The sequence below is a fragment of the Rattus norvegicus genome, chromosome 13 (genome assembly GCF_021556685.1).
Source record: "Rattus norvegicus strain SHRSP/BbbUtx chromosome 13, alternate assembly SHRSP_T2T, whole genome shotgun sequence".
NCBI classification, from domain to species: Eukaryota; Metazoa; Chordata; class Mammalia; order Rodentia; family Muridae; genus Rattus; species Rattus norvegicus.
Window position 1 is genome coordinate 50,314,040 of NC_141546.1, and position 21,559 is coordinate 50,335,598.

Consider the following 21,559-nt stretch of genomic DNA (forward strand, 5'->3'; position numbering starts at 1 on the left):
GCAGTGCACCTCCGTGAGTTAGAGACATCCTGGTATAGAGAGTCTCAGGCCAGCCAGAGCTACACAGTGAGACCTTGTCAAACCAACACAACACAGCACAGCCATAACAACAACAACAAAGACAGAGAGAGGAAGGAAAAAGCAGGCAGGCTACTTATGGATTCTGCTTAAACTTTTCTTAGATTGAACTGCTATATGTGGTAGTGTACCTGTTTAACCCCAACACTTGGAAGCAGAGGCAGAAGGATCCCTGAGTTCAACACTAGCTTGGTCTATAGAGTGAGTTCAGGACAACCAGGGTTACACAGAGAAACCCCGTCTGGAAAAACCAAATAAATAGATAAATAAATATTTTAAGCTGGCAAATGATTTTTATCATATACTTGGCTGAATAGTCAAGATTATTTAATTAGAACATTCTTACTTAACTTTCAATTCAGCCTCTGATATATAAAAACAGAAGCATTCAATAAAGATTCAATAATATATTTATTTAAATCTACCTTTTAATAACTAGGTAGGTAACTAGAAAAATATATACCTCTTTGTGGTGTGGTGAGGTGATTTAAATAAAAAAGGGGGGCCTTCCACTAAAACAGGCATTTGAACGCCTGGGCCCAATTGCTGTTTGAAGGCTATGGAACTCTAGGAGGGTATCTGGCTGGAGGAAGACTATCACTGGGGTGAGCCCTGAGGGTCTGCAGCCTTGCCCACATGCAGTGTGCGCTCTGCTTTTGTGTTTGCAGCTGGCGAGGAAAGCCCCAGGCTTCTTGCTCTACCTTCCTGATGCCTACCCCATTCTGGATTCCCAAGCCAAAATAAACCTTTTCCCTTAAATTGCTTTTGGTCATGGTGTTTTATCACAGCAACAAACATAAGTGGGGAAAACCTGTTTCAAAAATTGTTTTAATACTAAGAAATTTACAAATCCAGGGTCAGCAAGACAGCTGAGCAGGTAAAGGTATTTGCCAAGCCTGATGGTTTGAGTGTGGTCCCAGGAGTACCCCATGGAAGGACAGACCTGATCTTACAAGTTGTCATCGACCTCCGCAGGTGCTCACATACATAAATAAACATGGTTAAAAATGTAACCATTCGGATCTAATTTTAAAATTTCCCTGAGGCCTAAGAGTCATCTTTTAGATATTTTTCAATATTAATAACTGAATCTTAAATAATTCTCAATTACAGAAGTAATGCAGCAACAAAGTTTAATTTTAGGTTTCATATTTGGAGCTTACATTATTATTTTCCACTTTTCAGTGTTGGTTCATTAAAACCTACTTATGAAACACTCATTTCAATAGAAATTTCAATATACTTAAATTAAAATAGGCCTTGGTAGCATAAGCTACTTGTAAGTTAATTTACAAATCTAACTATAAAATTTAAAACCTTTTTTTAATGTCAAAATATTATTTGAATTCATTAGTAAATGACATGCAAACAGTGAAGTCACTGTGGACTACCTGGAGGTGAAGTCAGAACTAGAAGAACTATCCAGGACGTTTCTTTTGGCAGCATTTAAGACAGGAACCGATGGCATGTCTTTCGCAGGCTCAGCTAGAATAAAAGACAAAACTTCAAAACTGTACAGTCAAGTTATTTCTAACACTATTGCAGACATTCTGAGCCATAAGTAAACTTTACATTTTCCTTTCTATTTCCCTGATTAGTTATAGAGTATCATGTTCTTTCTTTCTTCTTCTTTTCTTCCCCCCCTTCCCTTCTTTCTTCCTCTCCCTGTCCTGCTTTCTTTCTTTCTGGGCTGGGGAATCAAGCCTAGGACCCCAGAACTACCTCTGTTTTCTTTCTTTCTTTTTTTTTTCTTTTTTTCGGAGCTGGGGACTGAACCCAGGGCCTTGCGCTTGCTAGCAAGCGCTCTACCACTGAGCTAAATCCCCAACCCCTCCCTCTGTTTTCTTAACTAATTCTAATATAAATGTACCCTTAAATAATTTCCAAAAGATCAAAAGATTCTCTTACTATAATCTGACTCTTAAAGGTCCACTTGAGGTAGTGGGAGAAGGGACCATAAAATAAAGACAGGTATTCAAGACGAGGAGAAGCCCAAGGGCTTACTTAATATTGTGAAAGTTTTCACAGAACTTTAGAGACCTGAGGTAGGTTTCAGTTTTGCTTTTTATGAAATAGCTGGTAGGTTTGTAGTTAACTAAAGTCAGAATTTCACTGGAAAACTGTCACTGTATCTAGTTTACGAACACTTATAAGTAATCATAGGGAAACAACTTAGTTTTGAGTGATGTTTAATGCAAAAACTGTTGTTACTGCTGAGTGCTGGGCTTCACAGACACAACTAGAAAAAGCAATGCAAGTGACAGTCACACTAATTGCAAACTGTTGTGTAAATATTGGTTAGATAATTATTAAAGGTGTCAACATGGTTAGATAATTATTAAAGGTGTCAACGGCCTTAAGGATCTAAGAGTCTTTCACGGTATTATTACCTAACAGCTCACTACTTACAGTCTACTTTAAATGGCTTTGAGATCCCAGGCTGATCAAATGCCTATTATTTCATATTGCACAGAATGTCGCCTTGGGGCAGCATATTTTATAATGTAAAATAATACCCACTAGAATGATAAGTAGTTCTTTGGTTATTTTACAACCCCCTCCTCTTTCTTCCTAATTTTTTTCTTCCTTTGTATCTCTGGGAAGGCAGGGGTTAACTACAGTGATTAGAAAAGGAAACTGGGGGTGAGGAAAGCTGCTACAAGAAGTAGAACAGCCGCAGTTTTTGCTGGGTGTAGTAGCCACTGTTGCGGGAAGAACTACTCTGTAATTTTTGCTGGAAGAAAGTTCTAGGTTTAGAAGAAATGCTAAACTTAGAATCATTTCTACCTGTAGGAATACATATCTGATTTTAAAATGAAAGCTTGTTTCACTGTGCTATACACAGCATTTGCTCTTTAAAAAAAAAAAAATCCAGAAGGAATTCTTTTTATTTATTTTTGCTTTCTGGCAGTGATGAAGTTTGAACCCAGGGCTGTATGTAAGCTAGACAAGTACTCTACCATTGAGCTGTGCTCCCAGCCCTTGTCAGCAATTTCGTCTTTATTCCTAGAGACTTGTGCAGAAGCCCTCTGATTTCTTATTACTTTTACCATAATTTTATTGTTACAGAAGCTACTAGTTTAAAAAATATATCCACAAAGTATTCCATTGTTTAAAAGAAAATTGTCTTAATATGAGTGGAGTTTGGGTGAAACAATGAAAAACAAAGAACCCACTAAGAAAGGCCTGGGCTGGAATAACAGGTAAAGGGGCAGACAGCACCAGGACGCTGAGAGCTCCGAGCCATAGGATAGCAAAGGCTTCCTGTTCCTTACAAATAAGCTGGGGCCTTTTTATCCAGGGTAATGGCTGGGATCTAGAATAATAACAAGGTTCTATCCAAACAAAGTAACCGGATGAGCTGGGTGGTGGTACACACCGTTAATCCCAGCACTCAGGAGCAGAGGCAGGTGGACCACCATGAGTTTGAGACCAACCTGGTCTACAGGGCTTCTTTCAGGACAACCGGTGCTACAGAGAGAAACCCTTTCTTTTTTTTTTTTTTTTTTTGGTTCTTTTTTTCAGAGCTGGGGACCAAACCCAGGGCCTTGCGCTTCCTAGGTAAGCGCTCTACCACTGAGCTAAATCCCCAGCCCCGAGAAACCCTTTCTTAAAAAACAAACAAAAACTCAAAAAGCCAGATGAAATGTATAAACCTTCCATTTTTCTACATTAAAAATGACCAAGATAGATTACCTCCTTGTGGACGGACAACACGAGGCTGCACAAAGGAAGGCTTCACAACTTCGAACCACCAGAAGAGTTCTGCCATGAACACCAAATAATTACTCTATATAAGAGAGTTGAGAAAATTAAAAGAAGTCTTACATTAGGACATAACAATCATAACAGTGACAAAGTTTTGTTTTATCCTCTCAAATATACATTTGAATTCTACCCGATTGTTATTTTAAAATGTTTGCTCTGTTGTATTAGAGCTGGAGTAAAAGGTTTAGCACTTAGTAACTACACATGTCCAGACCTCTGATAGGAAGCTTCCAGGCATCGCATCTCCAGCTATGTACAACTCTGAGATAACATAAACCGGATAAACATAAACAGGTAGCACGAAGAACATCTACCGTTTGAAAAAAAAGTAAAACGCTTTTGGAAAATGTGTGTAATTGAAATATTGCGTCCACATTTTGATCATGCTAATCCACATGCTAAGTAAATGTGTGTAGTGGTGACCCATAGACTCTATACTCCTATGACTAAATAACCTTGAAATATAAATGCACTGTTTTAATCATTTAATACTTCTAATTTTGAATACATTAAGGATAATAATTTATTATTTATACTTGAGAATGCAAATAAATTTTAAATGGCTTAAAGGAGTTCTCAAAAGCATATTTCTACAGGATTATACATATAATATATAACGGTGTACAAACATATATATGATTTTAGGATTTTAGTTGTTTTGTTTTGAGACAATCTTGAAATCTGAGCAGTGGTTTTTTTTTTTTTTTTTGGTTCTTTTTTTCGGAGCTGGGGACCGAACCCAGGGCCTTGCGCTTCCTAGGTAAGCGCTCTACCACTGAGCTAAATCCCCAGCCCCCTAAGCAGTGGTGTTAAAGACGTGTCCTACTGTACTTGAATTAGGCTTATATGTTAATATATATAAAGAATAATTTCAATTTTAGGTATTTAATATATTTCTAAAAATAACTGTATGAAACCCATTTTCCTCATTATGGCTATTATCACTGGAAATATGGGTGTTTTCTGATGTCTTGCCTTCCACAAATTTGCTAATTAAGGCACTAACATGAACACACTTCCTTAAATTTTATCACCTAGACTTTTTTCATATTTAAGCTGGTAACATCCATATATTCATTTGCCACCTTATGGCTCCAGAAAGCAGAAGAATCAAGGATGTCTCCAAATCTCTGATCTGAGCAACCCTGACTGCCGCTGAAAAAAACAAGACTGGAAAAACAGGTGACCAGAAAAGGTCTCTGACACTTTCCCAAACATCTCAGTGGACGTGGTGACTGTGAGACACAGGGCACTGTGGAAGGACACAGAGCACAGGACAGGACCAACTAGGCTGTTTACTTCTCTTTCAGTATTTGTTTTTACTGTAAATCCCCAGGACAATCTAATGCTTCGTCATCAACAGCTGTTATTTGAAGCTGGTGAAATCTGTACTTTCTCTTTAACAAGAGAATGATATTTCAATCCCTTGCACTGTGGATGCACCCCTGCTTGCACCCCTTCTCATCTCTGCATTCCTAATTACAGTCACCACTTACCCTTCCTTTCATCTTTCTTCCACTGAAAAGCAAGACCTTCTCTCAGTCAACCCTCCTATCTAATTTCTCCGCACCCCTACACTCTTACCTTCTGATGAAATTCCTTAAGAACAGACTCATCCCAGTCCTGCACTTCTCCCATCCTCTTGCTGAACCACTGCAGTCTTACAATGAGCTCCTCCAAACAGCACTGGTTGGGTCACCACACTTTTCACTTTACTTGACTTGCTGAACTGTGATGCTCCTGATCTTTCCCTTCTCTGAAATACTAATACCTATGACTACTCCACTCCCAGTGAATCCTCGTGCACTGACTATACTTCTACATAAAATGACCTACAGAGCACTGGCCTTCGTAAGCAGTGAATGAGAGAGAGGCCTTTGACACTCAGCCCTAAAGAGCATTTCTCTATCAACCACTCCTCCCTCAGGGAACCCCATAGAAGAGGTAGAAAGAGAGTAAGAACCAGAGGGAACGGAGAACACCAAACAAGACCCTCTCCATCAACATGATCAAATCACATATGAACGCACACAGTCTGAGGCAGAATGGACAGGGCCTGCACTCATCTGTACCAGTTGGGGTCCTAGAGCACAAAGGAGAAGTGGCATTCCCTATCCCCAACCCAGCAGCTTTATCTTGAATAGACAGCCACTTGCACATGACAATTTTTCTCCAAGAGTCTCACTGAGAAAATAAAGTACTCTTAAGGGTGGCTGCATGTCCAACGCTAGATGGCTAAGAGAAAATGACCTCAATGGTGTCTGTGCAGATTCCCTGTCTCATGACATGTCGGGACCTTTCCTTTTCACAATTTGTATCTTATTATTTTTAAATTGTCTGTCTGTCTGTCTGTCTGTCTGTCTCTCTCTCTCTTTCCTCTCTTTAAAACTGTAGTCCCCCCCCCATACAGTTTTCAGTTCAGTATTTTTATGTGAATAAAATACTGCCTGTGAGAACAAGTGGGTCTTCTGTTCCTTATGCCTTCTTTTGAGCTTTTCCTTTTTCTTCTGTTTGTTTGTTTTGTTTTGCTCAATTTCAATGTGTTAGTGTTTGCTTTATCTTATTCTATTCTATTCTATCCTATTCTATCCTATTCTATCCTATTCTATCCTATCCTATCCTATTCTACTCTATTCTATCCTATTCTATCCTATTCTATTCTATCCTATTCTATTCTATCCTATTCTATTCTATTCTATTCTATTCTATTCTATCCTATTCTATTCTATCCTATCCTATTCTATCCTATCCTATTCTATTCTATTCTATTCTATCCTATCCTATCCTATTCTATCCTATTCTATCCTATTCTATCTATTCTATTCTATTCTATTCTATTCTATTCTATTCTATCCTATCCTATCCTATCCTATCCTATCCTATCCTATTCTATTCTATCCTATTCTATTCTATTATCGTCCCATAGAAGCCTATTTTCTAATGAGAGAGAGATAGGGGATTGATCTGGATGGGAGGGGAGCTGTGGGGGGAGTGGGGAAGAGCTAGGAGGAGTAGAGGGAGAAGAAACTGTAATCAGGATGTTATGTGAAAAACCCAATTTTTAATAAAAGGAATAAAAAAAGATTAACCATTAAAAATTCTGACCAATCTAACTAGCTTTATCAAACATCATTCTCCAAGGTTTGTCAGCCCACATGCAGATTATAAGACCTAGCCCACCATTATATGTTCATCAGGCTAAAACAGTTGCCAGAACAGAAGAAGTATTTATTGAAGAAATGTCTAAATTAATCAACAACAGAAATGCAAGTTAGAAGAACACCCAGGTGCTGACAAAGGCGTCTCTGACATTAGATGGCGACATTCACCTGAGGAGCACCTCGGACACCAGTAAAGCACAGGCCTGCTACGTGGATGCCCGCATTCTGGGAGGACTGATTAACTTAGTTTAGAAAGTGGACAGCACATCCAAAAGCTGGCAGCCCAAGAGGAGGAAGAGGAGGGAGAGGAGGGAGAGGAGGGAGAGGAGGGAGAGGAAGAGGAGGAGAAAGAGGAAGAAGAGGAACCCGCTGGTTCAGGCACTCTGCTTTTTGTTCATCATGAGGAGCAGCTTTGATCCACCAGGTCTTCACCACGGTGGCCCACGTCAACCAAAGGTTGAGAGAAACAGCATTAGCTGTGCATGGATCAAAACGTCCGAAACTAGCAGAAATAAAGCCTTCCTCAATCCTTTACTCCAAAGCCTGCTATAGCAACAAAAGGCCAACTGGCACATTAAGATCATTATGACCGGGTTGGGGATTTAGCTCAGTGGTAGAGCGCTTGCCTAGCAAACGCAAGGCCCTGGGTTCGGTCCCCAGCTCCAAAAAAAGGAAGAAAAAAAAAAGATCATTACAACCTATACTCTGCTCTATACTTTACTGTCCACCCTTTAAAGCCAAAAGATAAACTTTGTAAGTACTGGCGGTAGGGTCTACTCTACCAGTACTGCTAACTAGGGACTAACTTTATCTTTTGGGAAAACACCCCTTAAGTTTGCAGTAATTATCTGTTGATAGGAAAGGAGTATTTATTTTAAGGCTCTTGGTAAGAACTGTCCTAATAACAGAATGGCAATAATTGGCCACAAGATGGCAGAACTGTAGAAATATCTTTTCTGGTATCTAAACTGGAGATAACTTCATTATAAAATTGTAATTAAATGACAATGAATTGGTCACATTCCAGAAATGGTACAATAATTTAAAATCATCTTTCCATATATTTTTAGACAGATTCTCACTGAGTAGTCCTGGCTGGTCTATAACTGACAGTGTAGACCACACTGGCCAGTGACTCACAGAGAACGTCCTGTCCTTACTTTCTGAGTGCTGGGGTTAAAGGTGTGTGCCATCAACCCTGGCCTACTTTTTAAATATATGCAGCATGTGCCTGCCCCTGGGTTCGTGCATGTGAGTACAGATGCCAATGGAAGCCAGAAGAGGGTGTCACAGAAGTTATAGGAAGTTGCAAGCCAACATGGGTATTAGGAGAACTGAACTCAAGTTCTCTGAAAGAGCAGCATGTGCTTTTAACCTCTGAGCCATCTCTCCAACCTCTACTTCCTTTAGTTGTGAAATACATGTACATAGTAGACAGTATAAACAACAAGAATGAAGAAGTCCAGCACATCTTCATACCTTCTCCCATATCCAACACCACACTGAGAAGAAATTACTTTTGTTTTATAGCACCCTAAGGATTCTTTTTCTGAATCTATATATGTGTCCCTCAGCGTCTATGTGCAGTTGGTTCCAGGACCCCATATAGACACCAAAGATTTAGATTATGTAGTGTCTGCATAGAACCTATGCATACTCTTCCATGGGGGGTTGGTTTTCTCCCCCAACAATGGGATAAAATTCAGGGTGTCGGGTTTAGTAGTATAAGCCATCACCAGCTGAGCCATCTCTCCAGTGCTCACAGGACAGTTAAAAATGACCTTACATCACTTACAAATAGTTAATACAATATGTAAACAATTATTACAATGAATTGCTTAGGGAATGGCTGGGAATATGGGTCAGTGGTCTTGAGTTTAATCCCTAATTCTGAAAGAAAAAAAAAAAAAAAAGAGAGAGAGCCCTGAAACACACACACGCACGCGCGCGCGCGCACACACACACACACACACACACACACACACACTCACGCACACAGAGAAAGAGAGAGAGACAGAGAGTCAGACTGAGAGAGGGTAATTATATACTTTTTTGTTAACTTTACTGTCACTTAACAATGTCTTTGGGGGCTTTCTGTTTCAGTAAAAACAAACTCTCAACTATCTTCCTTTTAATGGATCGCTTATATTAAAAAACCCTTAAATGGATAATTTCTAACTTTTCACCATTGTAAGTGGTCCTGCATACATGCCTTCCGATGGCCATCCCTGCCCTCTAAATAAGTTTACCAAGTACACTGCAGGGGAGCTATGCCCTAACTAGGACACAGCCAGACCATCTGATGCTTTTCTGGGTGGTACTTAGGATGCAGCTCAGGAACTTGCTTAGGCAATGACCAACAGTCCTGTACAGCAGTCAAATCCCACCCTATAATTCCACAAGAGGAAAGGGCAGTGCTCATCTCCACTGTTAAAAGTTGAAGGGAGAGGGTTGGGGATTTAGCTCAGTGGTAGAACACTTGCCTAGCAAGTGCAAGGCCCTGGGTTCGGTCCCCAGCTCCGAAAAAAAAAAAAAAGTTGAAGGGAAAGTGAGGTGCCCAGCAATATGGATGCGCAGCCTCTCTCCAGTTTGAGTCTTAAGCAGAACTGTAAAATCAAACTTGTGGTTATGACAAGCAAAGAATATAGAATGTGAGCAGACCTTTTGTTGACAATTATTTATTTTAAATAAGCCTGACTTAAAGAAATGTTTTTATATTTGGGTCATGCTTACAATGTTCTAAATATCAGGGTTATATTGCCTTATGAAAATCTATATTCTGTTCTATTCTCCAAAATGGACAGGAAGGAACACTACCAAACTTAGTCTAAACCATATTTTTATAATATAATATTTCATATTATAAAGGTAGTACTTATATTTGATAGCATATGCTAGAAAAGTCATTAGTAAGATATAAAGTTAATAATGGTGTAGGTAAACCTTTAGAATTGACTAATCAAGGTTTTTCATTTGATGTGTTAGAATAGGGAGTGACCATGAGTCACTAGGGCTACTGCCCCATTTGGAAATGCTTTTATCACTGGCTCTATCTTCTGCCCTTTGGAGATCCTAAAATGGACAAAGGAAAAGAGGAGATACCAGAATACCAAGAATTCCAAGTGAAAGGAAGACATGAGCATCATCCTGAGAGGAACTCTTGAGCCCTTCCAAGTAGGACTAGCACTAGAACTCTGACCAGGCTCAGCAGAAAACTTCCTCTAAGACAAACTTCTAAGTCAAACTAAACATAAGATCACTTATTCCTAAAGCATTGAGACAGAAGCAGCACATGGATTGACAAAACTAGTATTGTTACACTGGCCAAATTACTGAAGTGATCTACAGAGTCAATGTAATTCCCATCAAAGTTACAGAACTAGAAAACACAATCCTGAAATTCACGTGGAAATCCCAAACCTTGAAGAGCCAAAGGAACACTGAGCAAAAAGTACATTTGACATCTGATTTAAAAACAAACCGAAGAGGCTAGAGATGCCTCAGTGGGGGTAGAGTGGACCCAAGCCTGGACCCCCCAGCATCTCAATAAAATCGAGAAGTGGTGGCCCTATCTGCAACCCTACACACACACACACACACACACACACACACACACACACCCCATCACAAATATATACACGCACACCACAGTTTTTCATTTGATTCTCTAATTAAAAATTCTTCATGAAAAAGAAAGCTTTATTACTGCTTTTTGTTTGAGTAGTGTTTCACTATGACCTCAGGCATGAATCTAACTCAAGCCTCACCATCACTTTTCAGAACACTGGAATTATAGGCAGACGCCCGCACACACATTGCTTTTGAAGAAAAATCTCATCTTTTGTTACATTTACCTATGACAAAAACCATTTAATGGTTTATACTCTGTCCACACTAAAACAACAGATCAATCTTATAGATAACTTTTTGTTGGCCTTTACAATGTAAAAGACTTGTAGCTCACAATGGATATTTAAAGAAGAAAAAAAAGCCCCCCACACCCCCAGTTCTTCACTGACAGAGTGAATCTGTCGGCTTTGTTTTACAGTCGTTCGCTTGTGGAGCTAGAGTCTGCTGGATCCCTGGCTGGCCTCGGACTCATCGAAAAGCTCAGGCTGGCCTTCAACTCCAGCTCCTCCCGTCCCCCTCTCCCTTCCCCCTTCTATCGGCTAGTACTGCATCTGGATCTGGCTCCTGTGGTACTGCTGACATCCCAGTTTGCTGCAGCAGCCTTTAACCTTTAATGGAAGGCAAGTGAGAATGATGTGATTTACCTTTATGGACGAAGCAGCATAAAGCATATCTTCCAAGCTGAAATGGCAGCAATGGTTTAAGTATTCTTGGCAAAATTCCTGAATCAGCTGCAGGTTATACAGACTGTCGGCCAAAGACATAGTTTCTTTCAAACAAATATCTTCAAATAGAAAAGGGGATGGCTTTGGGTTAACCATGAACACTTCAGAACTACTGACAGTACAAATACACGAGTATGTAAACTTTGTTTAACAAACATGTATTTATAAGTAATAGCCACTAGACAGAAATTTCTCAACTTTTTCTCAGAATTATACTTAAATCTTCCTTTAAAAACCCTTTATTAGTTATTAAATACTGTTGGTTTAAATATGTCTTGCCCTCGCCCTCACTTTAGGAAGCTGTCCCCGGAACGCCTACCTTCTAGTCGGACAACAGCAGGGCAGTAGAAGTGAATGAGGGCAGCCAGCGCACAGCCATCCGTGCCGTCCTTCAACAAGTTTTCCACCAATGGAATGCAAGGCAGTTGCTTAAGCAGTGTTTGCTCCTTCCTGTAACGAGCCTACAACAGAAAGAGTTCTAAACAAACACTACGCAATGCAAGGAGAACAACCACAATGGTGGATTCTGGTTCTTAGTCACATTAGAAAATATAAACAGAGAAAGAAGAATTCCCAACTACTCAGCTTTTAGGGAAGGGGGCAATAACACCAAGGTTAAACTTACAGCAATAATACTAATTCCTTTCTTTCTTTGTTTTTTGTTTTCTGAGACAAGGTTTCCTTGTGTAGCCCTGGCTGTCCTGGAACTCACTCTGTAGACCAGGCTGGCCTTGAACTCACAGAGACTTGCTTGCCTCTGCCTTAACGTTTTCATCCAGCCACATGAAGTTATTTTTAGAAGGTAAAGATTTATTTTTCTGAGGGAGTTCGACCCTTACACTTGGCTCTGCTGCTGGTTCTGAAGTCTGGTACCCTGACATTCAGATGGGAGTCAGAACAGGCTGCTTTGCTGTTCCTTTGGGAGTAGTGCTTCTGCTGCTCACTGAGTTTGATAGCTCTTATAATTATTTTTTTTCTCAATGATAACTTTGCTCTTCAAAAGCTAAATCTGTGTGAGAATTTTTAGTCCTTCCTCTAATATTAAAGTAAAATTATATAAAAAACAAAATAACGAAATAAAAATGTTAACACAGCTCTCTAAAAATGAGAAACACTGTAAAAAGTTAAGAAAAAAAACTTGAGCCAAATTATCTGCCCTTACATCCTGGTTCTGCCACTCACTAGCTGTGACTTTGGACAAGTTACCTAAACTCTCATTTCTCATTTTCCTTATCTGTAAAATGGGGCAGTAAAACCTACTTCGTAGTTCTGCTAGGGGACTGAAAAAGACTGCTGGGCACACAGAAGTGGCAGTCAGTCCAGGCTGGCTGTTATTAGCTAGAAGCTTTCCTAAGCCAAAAAGACTAATGCTTACAATTGCTAATGATGCAAAAAGTATGATTATATAGGCTACTGATATTCAGTAGTCATTTAAAAAAAGGTTTATTTTATGTATATCAGCATGTAAATATGTATACCATTTTTGTAAACATGTACAGCCCAAAGTGAGGGCAGATGGCAAGAAATATTTAAACCAATAACATTTAATTAGTAATGAAGGTTTTTTTAAAGGAAGATTTTATGTAAATATGTACACCTTGTGTCCACGAAAGGTAGAGAAGGTTAGATTCTCTGCAAGAATAAGTGCTCTGAACTGCTGAGCCACCCTCCAGCTGTAGCTGTCTTTTTAATAAAAAGAACCATTTAAAATTTTCTTCAATTATATCTAACTGTCACCTCTATGATTTATAATTAAAACACAATTGTGAAAAAATGCTGGTGAGAACAAAAACAGAAAATCTCAAATTTTTTTTAACAAAACACTTAATACATGAAGGTGCAACTCGGTTCTTTTAAATGGCATCTTCCAGAAAACATATCACCAATGAAGAAAAGACGTGTATCTCTGCTTCTCTCTCCTTGGCTACTGACCAAAATATAATATAATGTAAGAATCATGGAACATGTTTTCCTCTTGAAAAAAGAATTTGCAGGAATCCAAGACAGACATTATATCCCTAACTCGTACATCATCTATATGTAGAAAACCATTATTTACATGCATAAATCTATCATGTAGATTCTACTTTTCCGTTCTCCTTCTCATTCTGGGGGGAGGTGGTGGTATGTCAATGCAGCCTAAATTGCCCTCAAATCTCAATCCTCTGGCCTTGGCTTCTGATTGCTGGTGTTAACAGCCTAGACTCTGACTACTGACTTTTATCTCCTTCCTAAAAACCCTTTGTTTTTGTTGCTGTGAGAGAATTTAAAAGAGAGGGAGGAAGAGAAAAGGAAGAAAGTCAACCAGTGGTAAGCTCTCTTTCCAAACACTGAGCACTGCTCCAGACGTGCCTTTTCTCCGGTTATCTAACACAAGGGCTAGATTGAATCAGCTTAGCCATCACAAGCAATACTGGTTTAATGAATTCTATTCCTTTGCCAATTAGCTTGTGGATGAGAAATGTGTGTGTGTGTGTGTGTGTGTGTGTGTGTGTGTGTGTGCGCGCGTGTGCTGACAATAATCTCTATGGTTTAGAGTGGCAATTATGAGCAGCAGGCCAAAGAATCTTCCTAAAGATTATACCTAATAAAAGTTCACACTGAACAAACAAACTTTAATGTAAGGTTTGTACAATCCAAGGTAAACTTAATCTGAAGTCTATGATCCATATAGAACCTTTAAATACTGAATGTCTTTTGTTTTTTGTGTCCTAGGCTGGCCTTGAACTCACTACATTGCCAAGTATAAATATGAACTTCTGATTCTCCTGCTCGGTCTCTCAAGTGCTGAGACTACAGATATATAACCACCATACCTAATTTATGCAATATTGAATATTGGGACCAAATGCAGGAAGCCCATGTTTTATAGATTCACTGCATGAAAACACTGCATAGTCTTTTTACAAACTCGAAAGTCTGGCATTCAAAAGAATCACCATATTTTAAATCAATGGCTAAAAATGGTATATTTTAATATTATATATGTATATGTGATTTTAATTATATACACCATAATAACATAATATACATGTTATATATATTTGTGTGTGTGTATGTGGTAAGCCACTTGTATGCCTGGTACCTGCAGATGTCAGTAGAGGCTGTTGGATCCCGGGACTAGAGCTATGGACTAAGTGTTAGCTGCTTAGCAGGTGCTGGGAGTTAAACCCAGGTCCCTGGAAAGAGTAGCCAGTTCTCTTAACTGCTGAACCATCTCTCTTACCCACACCAGGCTGTATGTTTTTATCAGGATGGTGCCTAAGAGGTCTTAGAACCTTGAACTGCCCATACTTCACCCTGAAATATCAATCATCAGGTCAACTCAGTGTTATACAGTATAAGTGCAATATCGGTAAGGATACAGATACACTTTTGATTTTTATTAAATAGTAAAGTGGATTGGGGATTTGGCTCAGTGGTAGAGTGCTTGCCTAGCAAGCGCAAGGCCCTAGGTTCGGTCCCCAGCTCCGGAAAAAAAAAAAAATAGTAAAGTGTTGTCTTCAGATAGGATAATAAGGAAATTATTTTGCCCAAAACAATTTAAACATTCAGGCAACTTAAAAGATTATTCGGGGGGTTGGGGATTTAGCTCAGTGGTAGAGCGCTTGCCTAGCAAGCGCAAGGCCCTGGGTTCGGTCCCCAGCTCCGAAAAAAAGAAAAAAGAAAAAAGAAAAAAAAAAAGATTATTCGGATTCACTTTTATGAAAACTTTTTCCCACTAGCGAGATTTTGTATCAATGCTTGCATTGGTAATGATAAGTGCTGTGATGAACAAACTTTAAACTGCCCGGAAAACTGGCCAGACCCATTGTTTTCATTTTATATTATGAAAATACCTGATCCCTCTACCTAATGACAAACAGACTTGTATGAAATGATGATACCAGCAAGCTATGATTAATACCACTAATACCATTATAATCTGGAGAGAAAACCGAAGTAGTGAGGAAAACTTACTGGAACCAGTTTCCAAAACCATTTGGAAGGAGACTTCAGAGGAAGCATGGCGGAAAACAGGGAAGTAGGAGGCAAAGGAAAGGCCATCAGAATCAACCACGTGATGTTACAGCAGGCTCCCACCAGAATCACCAGCAGCATGCTACAGCAGGCTCCCACCAGCTGGACTCCCATTCATAGCTCCCACAGGGCTTTATGCTAATTAACACTTTAGTTAAAACTATGTAAGTTCCTAATATCCAAGACCAGTGCCATTTCCTCCTCTCTCCTGCTCCCCCTATACAGAATCATATTTTAGGATACTAAAGATATTTTAGCAACAAATAATTTTATTTCAGATATTCAGAATCACTTAAGCAAATAGCAATGTAGCTGAAAGGACTGGGAATCTAAATGTTAATAATTCTGCTACCTCAGGGAGTCCTACAGAGTATTATTTTTTATTTTAAACACTAAATCCTTAAGTTTCTATCTCAGTACAACTGAGTTATCAGTGAGTATTTATTTTGTATATCATAGAATGACTTCTGGCATCTCTAAATGTATGAATGAATCTCATGTCATATTGCAGACTGTACCTTTTGACCTCCTGGAGCTTCAGCCGTGTGGTGCTCTTTAGATTTTTGTTCTTGTTCCATTATGTCTTTCAAGTGTTCATTTACCTTAAGATATGTAAAAAAAATCAGTTTGAATTTTATTAAAATACAGCAATAAAATGACATGGTTTTAGTAGACCCCGATATTACAGGTAACACTCAAATATCATTTCTATAACTAGAAAATAGTACCCTACAAGAGACTTTACTTAAAACTAAAATCAGCGCAAGGCCCTGGGTTCGGTCCCCAGCTCCGAAAAAAAGAATAAAAAAAAAAAAAAAAACCCAAAAAAGCAAACAAACAAACAAAAAAAAACCCTAAAATCAGTTCTGTAGATCGCACAGTACATATTGAACACCTCTGTACATCAGAAGTTGTAGAGACCAGTTTCAGTTCTAGTAAGAGCTCACTATAACCTTTACCATGTACTCTGCTTCTAGGCATTCAACACACGAAGCCCGTCAGAGATAAGTTTTAATTTCTGTACAAAACAGAAGGCTGAAGCACATGGAGACTCAACGGTAGAGCGTGAGACATCATGTATGAGACCCTGTGCTCCATCTGTAGCATCAAATACGTGGTTTATGCACGCAGGCATGTTATACGTATAAAACCCTGTAACAAGACGAGCAGGAGGAGGAAAGGACTCAGTCTTCGGAAGAAAGGAACACGATGAACTGCACTTATGTTTCTATGGTGTTCATTTTAACTGACAACTTGACACATCTGAGAAGACTCTCACCGAGTGACTATCTACACTGGGTTGGCCTGTGGACATGTCTATGGGAGACTGTCTGAACTGATGTGGGAAGATATAGTGCATTTGTGGGTGCACCACTGGCAGGAGTAGGGAGGTGGGGCAGTGATAAAGTGGTGTGTGTGTGTGTGTGTGTGTGTGTGTGTGTGTGTGTGTGTGTGTGTGTAAGAGTGAAGACACTGAGTTCAGCACAAGCAAGCATGCAGCATGCACTCATTCATTCCTCTGTGCTTTTGACTCAGGGTATGATGTGACTATCCCTGCCTTGACTTCCCCACAACGAGGAACTATAACTTAGAACTGTTAGCTGAAATAAGCCCCTTGTTCTTTTATCATAGCAATGGAAATGAAACAGGACACGTGGACCTCCTTACAACTGATACAGGAAAGAGTGACTAGGACTTAAGCAGAAGAGTGAGCTCACTGGTTTGAAGAGAAATCTGATACTATTAGAGTAGTACATGTGTGTGAAGCGTACCCTGGGAAGGACGGGGTCACAGTTAAGGAAGACCAAAGTCTACATTGGTGGGTCTCAACTTTCCTAAAGCTCTGACCTTTAACAAAGTTCCTCAGGTTATGGTGACCACCAAACCACAAAGTTATTTTGTTGCTTCATAACTGTAATTTTGCTAGTTATGAATTACAATGTAAATGTCTGATATGCAACCCAAAGAGTAAAACCCACAGCTTGAGAACCACCAGTCTACAGATAATTTAGCCTCGAATGTTTGGTAATACCTTAATGTATGTATGCTTAAAAAAGAACCCACAGACCTGAGGGAGAGAAGGTCAAAGAAGCTGCCACCACAGGTTGGTGTTCAAATTCCATTAAATAGAGGAGTGCTTGGTAAATACCTCGGGTTTTCCATGGAAAGTTTAGAATGACAGTGTGTGCTTCTAGAGAGGACTGAGTTTAATTTGAGGGAAAAAAGTATGCACTAGATCTGTCGGCATAAAGATTAACTGGCCAAAAGGAACAATTTCAGGGTATGAGAGAGGAAGGAGAGACAGTTAAGCAATGAGGAAAGTAATGCCTACAGGAAGCTCATTCAACGGGGCTTGGAAGGAAAAGAACCACAGCCTGTCCAGCATTGTGCCAGTAAAGCTGTTTGCCATAACTGAAGGGAAGATAAAAGCTTCCCATGATAAAAAGACTAATGGCAGGAATCAATATATAATTTTCAATAATAACTCTGAATATTACACCTCAATCCCACAATCAAAAGACAAAGACTTTAGAATGTATCAAACAGCAGAAACCATTTATTTGTTACCTCCAAGAAATACATCTCATAGGGCAGTGGTGGCATATGCCTTTAATCTCAGCACTCAGGAATCCAAGGTAGTGGGTCTGTGTTCAAGAACACAGATTTACAGAGGGAATTCTAGGACAGTCAGGGAGACACAGAGAAACCCTGTCTCAAAAACAAAAAATCAAACAAACCAAAACCACTACTCACCATAAAAAGTAGGCATTACTTTAGAGCAGTGGCTCTCAACCTTCCTAGCTGAGGCACTTTAAAACAGTTCCTTGTGTTGTAGTGACCCCAACCATAAACTATTATAAAGTTACTTTGTTGCTACCTTGTAACTGTAATTATGCTTCTCTCATGAACCATAGTGTAAGTATCTGTTAGATGTGTGTCCACCAAACGGGTCTCAGCCACAGGTTGAGAATCACTACCCTAGAAGCGAAAGGATGGGAAAGGGCATTCCAAGCCAACAGACCCAGGGAACAGCAGGAGTTTTGCTGTTTCAGACAAAACAGACTCACTTCAAACTGGGTAAAGAACAATCCATCAAGAGGAAGTTACATAGGTGCAGGCAATTTCATAAAATAAATATTACTAGATGAATACAGAGTCAGAAATTAACCCAGCACAGCAGTGGCTGACTTCAGTACCTACTTTCACCAATGGACAGGTTACCTTGGCAATAAGAATCAATAAAAAACTTCTGAATGATGTTCCACAGATCAAATGGATTTAAGAGGTATATTCAGAATACTCCATGCATACATGGCAAAGACAGAGAGAGAGAGAGAGAGAGAGAGAGAGAGAGAGAGAGAGAGAGAGAGAGAGAGAGAGTGTGTGTGTGTGTGTGTGTGTGTGTGTGTGTATTGGATTTACCAGAGTTCATTTTCCATTTATTTATTGAAGGTCATCTTTATCCCTCCAGGCTTTGGCAAGTATATATAAAACCATTTCAAACCCTTTTGTGCAAGTTTTTATGTAATTGTTTGCTTTGTTGGTATAGATGCCATGGAGCGCAACTGAACTTAAGTTTGTTTTCTTTTCTTTTCTTTTTTTTTGTATAAAAGTGAATGTTGTTGTTTTTGATAGCTGAGTAGTACTCCATTGTGTAGATGTACCACATTTCTTTAATCCATTCCTCTGTTGAAGGGCATCTGGGTTCTTTCCAGCTTCTGGCTATTATAAATAAGGCTGTTATGAACATAGTGGAGCACGTGACTTTGTTGTATGTTGGAGCATCTTTGGGTATATGCCCAAGAGAGGTATAGCTGGGTCCTCAGGTAGTGCAATGTCCAGTTTTCCAAGGAACCTCCAGACTGATTTCCAAAGTGGTTGTACCAGCTTGCAATCCCACCAACAATGGAGGAGTGCTCCTCTTTCTCCACATCCTCGCCAGCATCTGCTGTCACCTGAGTTTTTTATCTTGGCCATTCTGACTGCTGTAAGGTGGAATCTCAGTATATTTTTTTTTCTAGCAGCCTATGGGATTTTCTTTTAAAATGTATCCTGCATCAAGACACAGAACAAGTCAACAAATATCTGAAAACTGAAATAATTTCTTGTATTCTACTTTATCACAATGGACTAAGGTGATGAACCCTACAGTCCCTAGTGCTCATGGAGGATTAAGCCAAACAGAACTGACTGAGGAAGGAGACCTAAAAGAAATGAAGGAAAAAAAAAAATCCTTGAACCAAATGACAATAAATTAAACATACCAAAATCTACAGAAAGCAATGACAGCAGTCGTGGTGGGTTGGGGGAGGGGTCAGGAAGTCGGAGAGATCACAGATAAGATGGCTTAATGACATTCCTTAAACCTCTGGAAAAAGAAAACAAGCCATGCCCTAACTCAGTAGATGGACAGGTATCAGTAAGATCCAGGCACAAGGAAAGAAACGGAAACACCAAACAAAGAGAACAAAGAGCAATGAAGGGCAGAGTCGGTTCTTTGGAAAGATACACAACAATCTCAGCCAAACTGACCAAGAGAAAGAGAAGACACAAATGAATAAAACTAGAAATGGAAAACGCCAAAAAATTCAGAAAATCTTTAGGTCTTATCTAAAAAAATGTTCTCATTAAACTGGAAATCTAAAATAAATGGATGAACTTCTAGCTGCATATGACCTACCAAAGAGATAAACGATTACAAAAGATTGAGCCACAGTGAGATTGAAATAGCAATTAAAAATATCTATGGTTAAAAAAAAGTAGTCCAGGCCTAGACAGATTCACTGTTGATATTTATCAGACTCTCAAAGAACTAAACTCAACATTTCTCAAACTATTCCATAAAATAGACAAGGAAGAAGCATGGCTAAACTCTTTTTACAAAGTGAATATCACTCTGACATTCAGAACACATGACAGATGAACAGAAAAGAAAATTACAAGCCAAACTCCTGATGAATACAGTTGCAAACTCTGCTCCAGAATACATTAAAAAGGTCATTAACCATGATCCAGACGGCTGTATTTCAGAGATGCACGGATGGACTCAAAGACAGAATTACACGGACGTCTCTGTAGGTCCAGGATAACCTTTTGAGGAAATCCGACGGCTGTTCACATTAACAGTCATACAGAGGGGGCTTGAGAGAGATGGCTATGGAAATATACAGGGTTCTCAAAAGAAAAATTACAAATGGTAATAAACATTTTGAAACGTGTTCAATATCATTATCCATGTACATACCATGGCCTTGAGGTGGTGACCAGTAGATAACTTGCTGGAGGTAATTTTCTCCTCTTACATGAGTGTTTTCTAAAACAGTAGTAGCTTCCCACTTAGGGCATATGACCACCCCAGCCACAGGCTTCTGACCAAAGCTTACATTATTGGCATGAATTCCCTCCTGTGAGTAGGCCTCAAATCTGGTCCATGAGAAGTTTTGTTAGCCTCATGACTGCCATGCCACTAATGTACCAGTGGGCACACTTGCCTGGCAGATCACGTGCCAAACTGCCTTTTAAATATTTACGTTTATTCTCATAGATCTGTGTTGCTTTCAGCCTTGGTCAGAGATGCTCCTTTTTGTGGTGGGCAGCACTGAAGCAGAGACTTATAACTGGTCAAGAGTTAATAAGTGACTGCTGCCTGTTCACCCCTAAATGGGTTATCTATATAATTCCCTGCCCCAAAGGCTCAGGGAACATTACGGAAAATGGGGTAGAAATAAGGAGGGTGAAGACTGCTGAGGACTGCTGTGAACTGCTGTCGTGTGGATATATGACAGGGCAGGGCACTTGTGGCCTCACGGGATTCCTGTCACTGCTTTCCAAGCACTGGAAGTACAGCAGGCTGCCAGTTTCTGTAGGTTCAGGAGATCTGGACTTTGGACGTGATGCTCATGCAGCAAGGGCTTTACTTACTAAGCCATCTCCCCAGCTCAGTTTAGCTGATAACAAGTTTCACACAGCATTTAAGGAAGGACACCTCAAGATGTAATTTCTACATTTGCTCAGTGCCTGTGCACAAATCTAGTTTAATTTCCTCTGCAATGACAACTGTAAATGAAAGCAGAGCCACCTGCATCTGGTGGCACAAGCCTGTGATCCCAGCGCCTGGGAGACAGGGGCAAGAGGAGCTCTCTAAGGTCAGTTAGGTGTATACAGTGAGACCTTATC

General features: G+C 39.6%; 1 protein-coding gene across 8 annotated transcripts in view; it reads right to left on the minus strand.

The window, feature by feature from the left end:
* The window catches only part of Camsap2 (calmodulin regulated spectrin-associated protein family, member 2), a 79,349-nt gene that overhangs the window by 17,853 nt on the left and 39,937 nt on the right, over positions 1–21,559 (minus strand). For 2 of the 8 annotated variants that reach the window (NM_001134503.2, XM_087580478.1), the window contains exons 4-9: positions 15,901–15,984; positions 15,323–15,355; positions 11,682–11,823; positions 11,282–11,421; positions 3,775–3,868; positions 1,470–1,563 (exon numbers count right to left, since the gene is read on the minus strand). In NM_001134503.2, coding sequence (NP_001127975.1) covers positions 1,470–1,563; positions 3,775–3,868; positions 11,282–11,421; positions 11,682–11,823; positions 15,323–15,355; positions 15,901–15,984 — 587 coding nt within the window. Of the gene's footprint in view, positions 1–1,459; positions 1,564–3,774; positions 3,869–11,281; positions 11,422–11,681; positions 11,824–15,322; positions 15,356–15,900; positions 15,985–21,559 lie in introns of all 8 variants that reach the window. The other 6 variants (XM_087580483.1, XM_087580481.1, NM_001415803.1 and 3 more) reach the window with 3 other exon arrangements.